Genomic DNA, 12,782 nt, shown 5'->3' on the forward strand with positions numbered 1-12,782 from the left:
CCTCCCTCCTTCCCTCCTCCTCTCTCCCATCTCTCCCACCCATCTCTCCTTCTCCCATCTCTCCTTCTCCCATCTCTCCCTCCCTCCCATCTCTCCCTCCCCTCCCTCCCATCTCTCCCTCCTCCCCTTCCCTCCTTCCATCTCTCCTTCCTCCCTCCCCATCTCTCCATCCTCCCCCATCTCTCCTTCCCCATCTCTCCCATCTTTCCTTCCCATCTCTCCTCCCTCCCTCCTCTCCCTCCTCTCTCCCTCCTCCCACCTCTCCCTCCCTCTCTCCCTCCTCCCTCTCTCCCTCCCTCCCTCCCTCCCACCCATCTCTCCTTCCCTCTCCTCCTCCCACCCATCTCTCCTTCCCTCCCTCCCCTCCCACCCATCTCTCCTTCCCTCCCTCCCCTCCCACCCATCTCTCCTTCCCTCTCCCTCTCTCCCCACCCATCTCTCCTTCCCTCCCTCCCTCCTCCCTCCCTCCCTCTCTCCCATCCCTCCTTCCCTCCCTCCCTCCCTCCCATCCCTCCTTCCCTCCCTCCTCCCATCTCTCCTCCCTCCCTCCCTCCCATCTCTCCTTCCCTCCCTCCCTCCCATCTCTCCTCCATCTCTCCTTCCCTCCCTCCCTCTCTCCCTCCCTCCCTCCCCCCATCTCTCCTTCCCTCCCTCCTCCCATCTCTCCTTCCCTCCCTCCCTCCCATCTCTCCTTCCCTCCCTCCCCCATCTCCCTTCCCTCCCTCCCTCCATCTCTCCTTCCCTCCCTCCTCCCATCTCTCCTTCCCTCCCTCCCTCCTTCCCTCCCCTCCCTCCCATCTCTCCTTCCCTCCCTCCCCCATCTCTCCTTCCCTCCCTCCCTCCCATCTCTCCTTCCCTCCCTCCCCCATCTCTCCATCCCTCCCCCCATCTCTCCTTTCCCTCTCCTTCCCATCTCTCCTTCCCTCCCTCCCTCCCATCTCTCCTTCCCTCCTTCCCCATCTCTCCTTCCCTCCCTCCCCCATCTCTCCATCCCTCCTTCCCCATCTCTCCTTCCCACCCTCCCCATCTCTCCTTCCCACCCTCCCCATCTCTCCTTCCCTTCTCCCTCATCTCTCCCTCCCTCCCCATCTCTCCTTCCCTACCTCCTCCCGTCTCTCTCCTTCCCTACCTCCTCCCGTCTCTCCTTCCCTGCCTCCTCCCCGTCTCTCCTCCCTCCTCCCATCTCTCTTCCTTCCCTCCCTCCCCATCTCTCCTCTCCCCATCTCTCCTCCCCCATCTCTCCTTCCCTCCCTCCCCCATCTCTCCCTCCCTCCCCCATCTCTCCCTTCCCTCCCTCCCATCTCTCCTCCCTCCCCATCTCTCCTTCCCTGCCTCTCCTCTCTTCTTCCCCCCTCCTTCATCTCTCCTTCCCCCTCCTCATCTCTCCTTCCCCCTCCCTCATCTCTCCTTCCCCCTCCCTCCCTCATCTCTCCTTCCCCCCTCCCTCCTCCTCATCTCTCCTTCCCCCTCCCTCCCTCATCTCTCCTTCCCCCTCCCTCCCTCTCTCCTTCCATCTCTCCCCATCTGTCCTTCCATCTCTCCTCTCCCCGTCTCTCCTTCCATCTCTCCTCTCCCCGTCTCTCCTTCCATCTCTCCTCTCCCCGTCTCTCCTTCCATCTCTCCTCTCCCCGTCTCTCCTTCCATCTCTCCTCTCCCCGTCTCTCCTTCCATCTCTCCTCTCCCCGTCTCTCCTTCCATTCTCTCCTCTCCCCGTCTCCTTCCATCTCTCCTATCCCGTCTCTCCTTCCATCGCTCCTCTCCCCGTCTCTCCTTCTCTCCTCTCCCCGTCTCTCCTTCCATCGCTCCTCTCCTCTCTCCTTCCATCTCTCCTCTCCCGTATCTCCTTCCATCTCTCCCTCTCTCCTCCTTCCATCTCTCCTCTCCCGTCTCTCCTTCCATCTCCCCTCTCCCCGTCTCTTCCATCTCTCCTCTCCCCGTCTCTCCTTCCCTGCTCCTCTCCCGTCTCTCCTTCCATCTCTCCTCTCCCCTCTCTCCTTCCTCTCTCCTCTCCGCGTCTCTCTTCCATCTCTCCTCTCCCGTCTCTCCTTCCATCTCTCCTCTCTCCCGTCTCCCTCCTCTCCCTGTCTCTCCTTCCATCTCTCCTCTCCTTCCCTCCCTCCCTCCCTCCCCTCTCTCCTTCCCCCCTCCCATCTCTCCTTCCCTCCCTCCCTCCCAATCCTCCTTCCCTCCCTCCCTCCCATCTCTCCTTCCCTCCCTCCTCCCTCCCTCCTCCCATCTCTCCTTCCCTCCCTCCCTCCCATCCCTCCCTCTCTCCCTCTCCTCCCATCTCTCCTTCCTTCCCTCCCCTCTCTCCCTCCCTCCCTCCCTCCCACCCATCTCTCCTTCCCCTCCCTCCCTCCCTCCCATCTCTCCCTCCCCCTCCCATCTCTCCTTCCCTCCCTCCCTCCCATCTCTCCTTCCCTCCCTCCCTCCCATCTCTCCTTCCCTCCCTCCCTCCCTCCTTCCCTCCTCCCTCCCTCCTCCCTCCCATCTCTCCTTCCTCCCTCCCTCCCATCTCTCCATCTCTCCTTCCTCCCTCCCTCTCTCCCTCCCTCCCTCCCACCCATCTCTCCTTCCCTCCCTCCCTCCCATCTCTCCTTCCCTCTCTCCCTCCCTCTCTCCTTCCCTCCCTCCCTCCCATCTCTCCTTCCCTCCCTCCCTCCCATATCTCCTTCCCTCCCTCCCCTCCTACCCTCCCTCTCCCATCTCTCCTTCCCTCCCTCCCTCCCTCCTTCCCTCCCTCCCATCTCTCCTTCCCTCCCTCCATCTCTCCTTCCCTCCCTCCCCCATCTCTCCTTCCCTCCTCCCCCATCTCTCCTTCCCTCCCTCCCCCATCTCTCCTTCCCTCCCTCCCCCATCTCTCCATCCCTCCCCCCATCTCTCCTTCCCATCTCTCCCATCTTTCCTTCCCATCTCTCCTTCCCTCCCTCCCTCCCATCTCTCCTTCCCTCCCTTCCCCCATCTCTCCTTCCCTCCCTCCCCCATCTCTCCATCCCTCCCTCCCCATCTCTCCTTCCCACCCTCCCCCATCTCTCCTTCCCACCCTCCCCCATCTCTCCTTCCCTTCTCCCTCATCTCTCCCTCCCTCCCCATCTCTCCTTCCCTCCTGCTCTCTCTCCTTCCCTACCTCCCTCCGTCCCTCCTTCCCTGCCTCCCTCCCGTCTCTCCCTCCGTCTCTCCCTCCCTCCCCATCTCTCCTTCCCTCCCTCCCCCCATCTCTCCTTCCCTCCCCCCCATCTCTCCTCCCCATCTCTCCTTCCCTCCCTCCCCCATCTCTCCTTCCTCCCTCCCCCATCTCTCCTTCCCTCCCTTTCCCCCATCTCTCCCTCCCTCCCCATCTCTCCTTCCCTGCCTCTCCTCTCTCCTTCCCCACCTCCCTCATCTCTCCTTCCCCCCTCCCTCATCTCTCCTTCCCCCCTCCCTCCCTCATCTCTCCTTCCCCTCCCTCCCTCATCTCTCCTTCCATCTCTCCCCATCTGTCCTTCCATCTCTCCTCTCCCCGTCTCTCCTTCCATCTCTCCTCTCCCCGTCTCTCCTTCCATCTCTCCTCTCCCGTCTCTCCTTCCATCTCTCCTCTCCCCGTCTCTCTTCCATCTCTCTCTCCCGTCTCTCCTTCCATCTCTCCTCTCCGTCTCTCCTTCCATCTCTCCTCTCCCGTCTCTCCTTCCATCTCTCCTCTCCCGTCTCTCCTTCATCTCTCCTCTCCCCGTCTCTCCTTCCATCTCTCCTCTCCCCGTCTCTCCTTCCATCTCTCCTCTCCCCGTCTCTCCTTCCATCGCTCCTCTCCCGTCTCTCCTTCCATCTCTCCTCTCCCCGTCTCTCCTTCCATCTCTCCTCTCCCCGTCTCTCCTTCCACCGCTCCTCTCCTCCGTCTCTCCTTCCATCTCTCTCCCCGTCTCTCCTTCCATCTCTCCTCTCCCGTCTCTCCTTCCATCTCTCCTCTCCCCGTCTCTCCTTCCATCTCTCCTCTCCCCATCTCTCCTCTCCGCGTCTCTCCTTCCATCTCTCCTCTCCCCGTCTCTCCTCTCCCTGTCTCTCCTTCCATCTCTCCTCTCCTTCCCTCCCTCCCTCCCTCCCATCTCTCCTTCCCTCCCTCCCTCCTTCCCCATCCCTCCTTCCCTCCCCCATCTCTCCCTCCCCCCATCTCTCCTTCCCCCCATCTCTCCTTCCCCCCATCTCTCCTTCCCCCCATCTCTCCATCTCTCCTTCCCCCATCTCTCCATCTCTCCTTCCCCCATCTCCTTCCACTCCTCCCATCTCTCCTTCCCCCATCTCTCCTTCCCTCCTCCATCTCTCCTTCGCTCCCTCCCATCTCTCCTTCCTCCCTCCATCTCTCCTTCCCTCCCTCCCATCTCTCCTTCCCTCCCTCCACCTCTCCTTCCTCCCTCCTCCCATCTCTCCTTCCCTCCATCTCTCCTTCCTCCCATCTCTCCTTCCCTCCTCCCTCCCATCTCTCCCTCCCATCTCTCTCCCTCCCTCCCTCCCTCCCTCCCTCTCTCCTTCCCTCCCATCTCTCCTTCCCTCCCTCCCTCCCCTCCCACCCATCTCTCCTTCCCTCCCATCTCTCCCTCCCTCCCATCTCTCCTTCCCTCCCTCCTCCCATCTCTCCCCTCCATCCTCCCTCCCATCCTCCCTCCCTCCCCCTCTCCTTCCCTCCCTCTCTCCCTCCCTCCTCCCATCTCTCCTTCCCTCCCTCCCATCTCTCCTTCCCTCCCTCCCCCCCCAATCCTCCTTCCTCCTCCTCCCATCTCCTTCCTCTCCCTCCCTCCCATCTCTCTTCCCTCCTCCCTCCCTCTCTCCTTCCCTCCCTCCCTCCCCCATCTCTCCTTCCTCTCCCTCCCCCCCTCCCCCCTCCCTCCCTCCCATCTCTCCTTCCCTCCCTCCCTCCCTCCCATCTCTCCTTCCCTCCCTCCCTCCCATCCCTCCTTCCCTCCCATCTCTCCTTCCCTCCCTCCCTCCCTCCCATCTCTCCCACCCATCTCTCCTTCCCTCCCATCTCTCCTTCCCTCCCATCTCTCCCTCCCTCCCATCTCTCCCTCCCTCCCTCCCATCTCTCCCTCCCTCCCTTCCCTCCCTTTCCCATCTCTCCTTCCCTCCCTCCCCATCTCTCCATCCCTCCCCCATCTCTCCTTCCCATCTCTCCCATCTTTCCTTCCCATCTCTCCTTCCCTCCCTCCCTCCCATCTCTCCCCTCCCTCCCTCCCATCTCTCCTTCCCTCCCTCCCTCCCATCTCTCCTTCCTCCTCCCTCCTCCCATCTCTCCTTCCTCCCTCCTCCTCCTCCCTCCCTCCCTCCCTCCTCCCATCTCTCCTTCCTCCCTCCCTCCCATCTCCTTCCCTCCCTCCTCCATCTCTCCTTCCCTCCCTCCCATCTCTCCTCTCCTCCCTCCCTCCCATCTCTCCTTCCCTCCCTCCCTCCCTCCTCCTCCCTCCCTCCCATCTCTCCTTCCCTCCCTCCCTCCCTCCCTCCTACCCATCCCTCTCCTTCCCTCCCTCCCTCCCACCCATCTCTCCTTCCCTCCCTCCCTCCCACCCATCTCTCCTTCCCTCCCTCCCTCCCACCCATCTCTCCTCCCTCCCTCCCTCCCTCCCATCTCTCCTTCTCTCCCTCCCTCCCTTCCTCCCTCCTTCCCTCCCTCCCATCTCTCCTTCCTCCCTCCCTCCCATCCCTCCTCCCTCCCTCCCCATCTCTCCTTCCCTCCCTCCCTCCCATCTCTCCTTCCCTCCCTCCCTCCATCTCTCCTTCCCTCCTCCCTCCCTCCCATCTCTCCCTCCCTCCCTCCCATCTCTCCTTCCCTCCATCTCTCCTTCCCTTCCCTCCCTCTCTCCCTCCCTCCCTCCCACCCATCTCTCCTTCCTCCCTCCTCCCATCTCTCCTTCCCTCCCTCCCTCCCATCTCTCCTTCCCTCCTCCCTCCCATCTCTCCTTCCCTCCCTCCTCCCTCCCCCATCTCTCCTTTCCCTCCCTCCCATCTCTCCTTCCCTCCCTCCCTCCCATCTCTCCTTCCCTCCCTCCCTCCCATCTCTCCTTCCCTCCCTCCCTCCCATCTCTCCTTCTCCCTCCTCCCATCTCTCCTTCCCTCCCTCCCTCCCATCTCTCCTCCCTCCCTCCCTCCCTCCCATCTCTCCCTCCCTCCCATCTCTCCTTCCCTCTCTCCTTCCCTCCCATCTCTCCTTCCCTCCCTCCCTCCCATCTCTCCCTCCCATCTCTCCTTCCCTCCCTCCCTCCCTCTCTCCTTCCCTCCCATCTCTCTCCTTCCCTCCCTCCCATCTCTCCTTCCCTCCTCCCTCCCATCTCCTCCTTCCCTCCCTCCCTCCCTCCCTCCCTCCCATCTCTCCTTCCCTCCCTCCCTCCCATCTCTCCTTCCCTCCCTCCCTCCCATCTCTCCCTCTCTCCCTCCCTCCCTCCCATCTCTCCTTCCTTCCCTCCCTCTCTCCCTCCCTCCCTCCCTCCCTCCCACCCATCTCTCCTTCCCTCCCTCCCTCCTCCCTCCCTCCCACCCATCTCTCCTTCCCTCCCTCCTCCCATCTCTCCCTCCCATCTCTCCCTCCCTCCCATCTCTCCCATCTTTCCTTCCCATCTCTCCTTCCCTCCCTCCCCATCTCTCCTTCCCTCCCTCCCCCCATCTCTCCTTCCCTCCCTCCCCATCTCTCATCCCTCCCCCATCTCTCCTTCCCATCTCTCCCATCTTTCCTTCCCATCTCTCCTTCCCTCCCTCCCTCCCATCTCTCCTTCCCTCCCTTCCCCATCTCTCCTTCCCTCCCTCCCCCATCTCTCCTTCCCTCCCTCCCCACCCATCCCCTCCCCATCTCTCCTTCCCACCCTCCCCCCATCTCTCCTTCCCACCCTCCCCCATCTCTCCTTCCCACCCTCCCCATCTCTCCTTCCCTTCTCCCTCATCTCTCCCTCCCTCCCCATCTCTGCTTCCCTCCCTGCTCTCTCTCCTTCCCTACCTCCCTCCCGTCTCTCCTTCCCTGCCTCCCTCCCGTCTCTCCCTCCGTCTCCCATCTCTCCTTCCCTCCCTCCCCCCATCTCTCCTTCCCTCCCTCCCCCATCTCTCCTTCCCTCCCCCCATCTCTCCTCCCCCATCTCTCCTTCCCTCCCTCCCCCATCTCTCTTCCCTCCCTCCCCATCTCTCCCTCCCTCCCCCATCTCTCCTTCCCCACCTCCCTCATCTCTCCTTCCCCCCTCCCTCATCTCTCCTTCCCCCCTCCCTCCCTCATCTCTCCTTCCCCCCCCTCCTCCCTCATCTCTCCTTCCATCTCTCCCCATCTGTCCTTCCATCTCTCCCCAATATTCCTTCCATCTCTCCTTCCATCTTTCCTTCTCTCCCTCAGTAAATCCAGGGCCTCTTCGTGGGGTGAGTGCCCCCTCTTATCTCGCTCCATATGCTCCTCTTCCTCCCTTCCTCCTTCCCCCTCTCAGAGATTTAAGAGGAGAGGAGCGTCCAGAACCAGTCTCATAATCAGGGCCTTATGATGTAGGGCACCAAAAATGCCCAAGAGATTATGATTGAATCTGAATGACGAAGGTATAAACACAGCTGTTCTGGTTATTTTCGTGGCAGAGAATGTTTATACAGTCAGAGACCAAAGGAAATCTGTTGATTAGCCGAATCAGGGCCATGTGTGTCAGGCAGCGTTAGTAAAGCAGAGGGTTTTAAAGCCAAGTGGCAAATCAAGCCATTCCAGCTCTCCTCCATGTTAATGTTCTGAAGAGGTGTTGCAACACCAGGGTAAAGTTTCAAGTTTTACTAGTCGTATGTATGGGATACACAATGGTATACAACGTCCAACGAAATGCTTACTTGCAGGTTCCTTCTCGACAATGCAACAACAATAAAAGTTAAGAATACCATCATAAAGTAAATTGGCTCAGTAGAATATAATAAACATTTTAGCGTAAGTATAATACAGGAAGCACAATTTATAATATTTACATGTGTTTGGGGGAATGGTAGGCAAGTATTGTAAATGTTGCATAAAATAAAAACAATCTACCTTCAGGAGCATACCCCCGCTGACTGTTCAAGCTCGTATTTGGTTCAGAAAAATGCATTTGAACATGTACATGTAGACCTCTAAAAATAATCATTGCGTCGACATATGACTCACGCATTCTGTACACATTTCTTTGAGTGACTAGAAACTAAAACAGTTTGCCTTGTTTCATTGGTCCTCCTCCTTATTCTCCAGTACATGACATCTCTGTGTGAATATTGACGTGGCTACGTGTGTGTTTGACAGATGTGTGACCGTTATTAGAGACCATATGTGTTGTGCACCTCTCTCTCTCTGTCTGTGTATGTTAGATCACGTCTGGCGAGTACATCCAGATGTCAGGCCGAGCTGGCAGGAGAGGGATGGATGAGAGAGGGATTGTTATCTTCATGGTTGATGAGAAGATGAGCCCTGCGGTGGGGAAACAGCTGCTCAAGGTACTACTGCCTCAACAGACTGCACACTGGGGCTTTAAATAACAGCCGTGTGTGGAACATATTCATAGAGATGAATCATTCTCATAGTTTATCTCCATGTGTATATGTACAGTGTCAATGCACACACAAACGATTGGGATGCCTGAAGTGTTGGCATTGATATATCTTTAGACGTTATACAGTGTACATACTAAGACAAATGTGTTATGAGTCCCTGTAGACTTGGGCCAGTTGTAAAACCCGTTCAGCACCAGACCAGTAACTCTTGGAACGTTGCAATAATATATAACCCCCTGTTGGGATGATGTCACAATGGTTCTCGTGCCAACACAGCTCCCCAAGTGTTCTTAAAACGACTCAATCTCTCCCCTCCACACGCTGTCCAAGTGACATACAGGCTCTGTGATTGATTGCAATGAGGGGGGTGGAGAGAGTAATGGATTTACAAGAACAACCTGAGCCGACCCTCATATCCTCCTGAGCTGCAGTGGGAGAGTGAGTAACTTGTCTTGGGGTTGTGTACTGGGTCATAGAGCTCCTTCCCGGCCCTCGGATCATTTACGAACATGCTCCACAGCCAAACACAACCCCAAAGAAAAACATCTCCAGAAAAACATCTCCAAACCTGTAGCACCTTCCTGACTCTCGGGTCATTTACAAACTCACTCAGCCGCAACTAAACACTTCTCCTAAACTCTAAGGAGCTGTGATATAATCAGGTACCTAAGGACTCTTTGTTTGATTAACTGACTTACACGTTCAAACCTCAACCCCCTTCCTGATCCATTTTGGAGTTCTGTAGAAATTATGCATAGGGAGTGTGATCAGGGACCTCTGGAGCCTTGGTTTGGTTAACTGGCACCTTAAACATCTTACTCTCCATGTGTTGAAGTTGTCTCTGGGATAAGTCAGTCCTCCATGTCTCTGCTCTGGTACCTTGGGTTGTTGGTCCTGAGTTGAGGTCCATTTAGGCTTGCACAACAGGGTCTTTAATGAGCCAAGGGGCAGTTTATCTTGGTCCTAACACATGACAGATTAATGGCAGGGAGTGAAATGTCCCATTTTAAATGATCTGGCCCCACTGTAGAAGATCTAATTTCTCTTCTTACTGTACTGTTGTAATCGCTCGCTGAGACTTTCGATTTGCGAAACTCAAACTGCCCTTGGCATTGTTGATGAGTGGTCTCAAACAGTTGAAACAATAACAAAGTGCCTTTCCTGTCACACTTTCGGTAAAAGCTGACGGATGGGGCTGGAGAAATGTAACCACTCTCATTCATAGAGCTATGGATGCAAGGGCTATCAAAATTATAGTTTTAACCATGTTTGTTTTCTGGCTATATATGGTTTGTTTACATTTACAAGCTTATATTTTGGGTTCTGATGGGGTAAGACAGCTCATGAGGCATTTAGACGTTATATTCTTCAAGAATCAATGGGTACATATCATTAATTTATATGTCCCGAAATGGATGTAGCAACTGTAGATTGCCCCTGTAAGTCCCTCACCAACAGCTGGTATTGATTTCAATGGCAGGGCATAACTCCACGTTCATGTTTCAGTCCCTCACCACAGGAGTTGTCAGTAGGACGTGATGACAATGTTTAACTGATTCAAGATCTGTTCAGTTTAAACTGTACCATGAGTTGCTCAGCTCTCCTTATTACATGCATTGAATCAGTGTTGTAGTCAAACCCTCGATTTCAATTCAGTCAATTGATCTGAAATTCCAATGTTCCTCATTGAAAAGCATGACTTGGTCTTTTGTACCATACGTTCACGGAGTTACTCATCTTTCCTTATGACATGAGTGTCTACTGAATGATCAGCTGAATGACAATTTTCTTAGGACTGGGCGATAAGGCCTAGAAATCATATCAGATTATTTTCAAACTTGTGTAATTCACGATATACACTGCATTCGGAAAGTATTCAGACCCCTTGACTTTTTCCACATTTTGTTACGTTACCAGCACCCTCATTTATCTACACACAATACCCCATAATGACGAAGCGAAAACAGTTTTTTTGAAATATTTGCAAATTTATAAAAGATTTAAACTGAAATATTACATTTACATAAGGATTCTGACCCATTACTCAGTACTTTGTTGAAGCACCTTTGGCAGCGATTACAGCCTCGAGTCTTCTTGGGTATGACACTACAAGCTTGGCACACCTGCATTTGGGGAGTTTCTCCCATTCTTCTCTGCAGATCCTCTCAAGCTCTGTCAGGTTGGATGGGGAGCATCGCTGCACAGCTATTTTCAGGTCTCTCCAGAGACGTTCGATCGGGTTCAAGTCCGGGCTCTGGCTGGGCCTCTCAAGGACATTCAGAGACTTGTCCCGAAGCCACTCCTGCGTTTTCTTGGCTGTGTGCTTAGGGTTGTTGTCCTGTTGGAAGGTGAACCTTCGCCCCAGTCTGAGGTCCTGAGCTCTCTGGAGCAGGTTTTCATCAAGGATCTCTCTGTACTTTGCTCCGTTCATCTTTCCCTCGATCCTGACTAGTCTCCCAGTCCCTGCGGCTGACAAACATCCCAAAAACAGCTGCCACCACCATGCTTCTCCATAGGGATGGTGCCAGGTTTCCTCCAGACGTGACGCTTGGTTTCCTCCAGACGTGACACTTGGCATTCAGGCCAAAGAGTTCAATCTTGGTTTCATCAGACCAGAGAATCTTGTTTCGCATGGTCTGAGAGTCCTTTAGGTGTCTTTTGGCAAACTCCAAGTGGGCTGTCGTGCCTTTTACTGAGGAGTGGCTTCCGCATGGCCACTCTACTATAAAGGCCTGATTTGTGCAGTGCTGCGGAGATGATTGTCTTTCTGAAAGGTTCCCCCATCTCCACAGAGGAACTCTGGAGCTCTGTCAGTGACCATCGGGTTCTTGGTCCCCTCCCTGACCAAGGCCCTTCTCCCCCGTTTGCTCAGTTTGGCCGGGCGGCCAGCTCTAGGAAGAGTCTTGGTGGTTCCAAACTTCTTCCATTTAAGAATGATGGAGGCCACTGTGTTCTTGGGGACCTTCAATGCTGCAGGACTTTTTTGGTACCCTTGCCCAGATCTGTGCCTCGACACAATCCTGTCTCGAAGCTCTACGGACAATTCCATCGACATCATGGCTTGGTTTTTGCTGTGACATGCACTCTCAACTGTGGGACCTTATATAGACAGGTGTGTGCCTTTCCAAATCATTACATTTACATTTTAGTCATTTAGCAGACGCTCTTATCCAGAGCGACTTACAGTTAGTGAGTGCATACATTTTTCATAGCTGTGGGATAGACAGGTGTGTGCCTTTCCAAATCATGTCCAATCAATTGAATTTACCACAGGTGGACTCCAATCAAGTTGTAGAAACATTTCAAGGATGATCAATGGAAACAGGATGCACCTGAGCTCAATTTCGAGTCTCATAGCAAAGGGTCTGAATACTTATGTAAATAAGGATTTTCTGTCTAAACCTGTTTTTGCTTCGTCATTATGGAGTATTGTGTGTAGATTGATGAGTAAAAAAATATATTTAATACATTTTAGATTAAGGCTGTAACGTAACAACGTGGAGAAGGTGAAGATTTCTGAATACTTTCTGACTGCACTGTATATACAACAGTATGTGGACACCCCTTCAAATTAGTGGATTCGGCTATTTCAGCCACACCCGTTGCTGACAGGTGTATAAAATCGAGCACACAGCCATGCAATCTCCATAGACAAACATTGGCAGTATCATAGGACGACACTTTTCCAACAATTCAGTTGCCCCGGTCAACTGTAAGTGCTGTTATTGTGAAGTGGAAACGTCTAGGAGCCACTACAGCTCAGCCGCGAAGTGGTAGGCCACACAAGCTCACAGAACGGGACCGCAGAGTGCTGAAGCACGTAGTGCGTAAATATCGCCTGTCCTCGGTTGCAACACTCCTTACCGAGTTCCAAATTGCCTCTGGAAGCAACGTCAGCACGAGAACTGTTCGTCGGGAGCTTGATGAAATTGGTTTCCATGGCCGAGCAGCCGCACCAAGCCTAAGATCACCATGCGCAATGCCAAACGTCGGCTGGAGTGGTGTAAAGCTCGCCATCATTGAATCTGGGTTTGGCGAATGCCAGGAGAATGCTACCTGCCCCGAATGCATAGTGCCAACTGTAACGTTTGGTGGAGGAATAATTGTCTGGGGCTGTTTTTCATGGTTTGGGCTAGGCCCCTTAGTTCCAGTGAAGGGACATCTTAAAGCTACAGCATACTATGACAAGGTAGACAATTCTGTGCTTCCAACTTTGTGGAAACAGTTTGGGGAAGGCCCTTTCCTGTTTCAGCTTGACAATGCTCCTGTGCACAAGGCGAGGTCCAACC

General features: G+C 55.0%; 1 protein-coding gene across 1 annotated transcript in view; it reads left to right on the forward strand.

Annotated features, from left to right (window-relative positions):
- LOC121573492 (exosome RNA helicase MTR4-like) overlaps window positions 1–12,782 on the forward strand; it is a 67,615-nt gene that overhangs the window by 24,744 nt on the left and 30,089 nt on the right. The window contains exon 14 of the mRNA XM_041885529.1: window positions 8,311–8,436. Coding sequence (XP_041741463.1) covers window positions 8,311–8,436 — 126 coding nt within the window. The remainder of the gene's footprint in view (window positions 1–8,310; window positions 8,437–12,782) is intronic.

This window comes from Coregonus clupeaformis, chromosome 9, assembly GCF_020615455.1.
Source record: "Coregonus clupeaformis isolate EN_2021a chromosome 9, ASM2061545v1, whole genome shotgun sequence".
Lineage (NCBI taxonomy): Eukaryota > Metazoa > Chordata > Actinopteri > Salmoniformes > Salmonidae > Coregonus > Coregonus clupeaformis.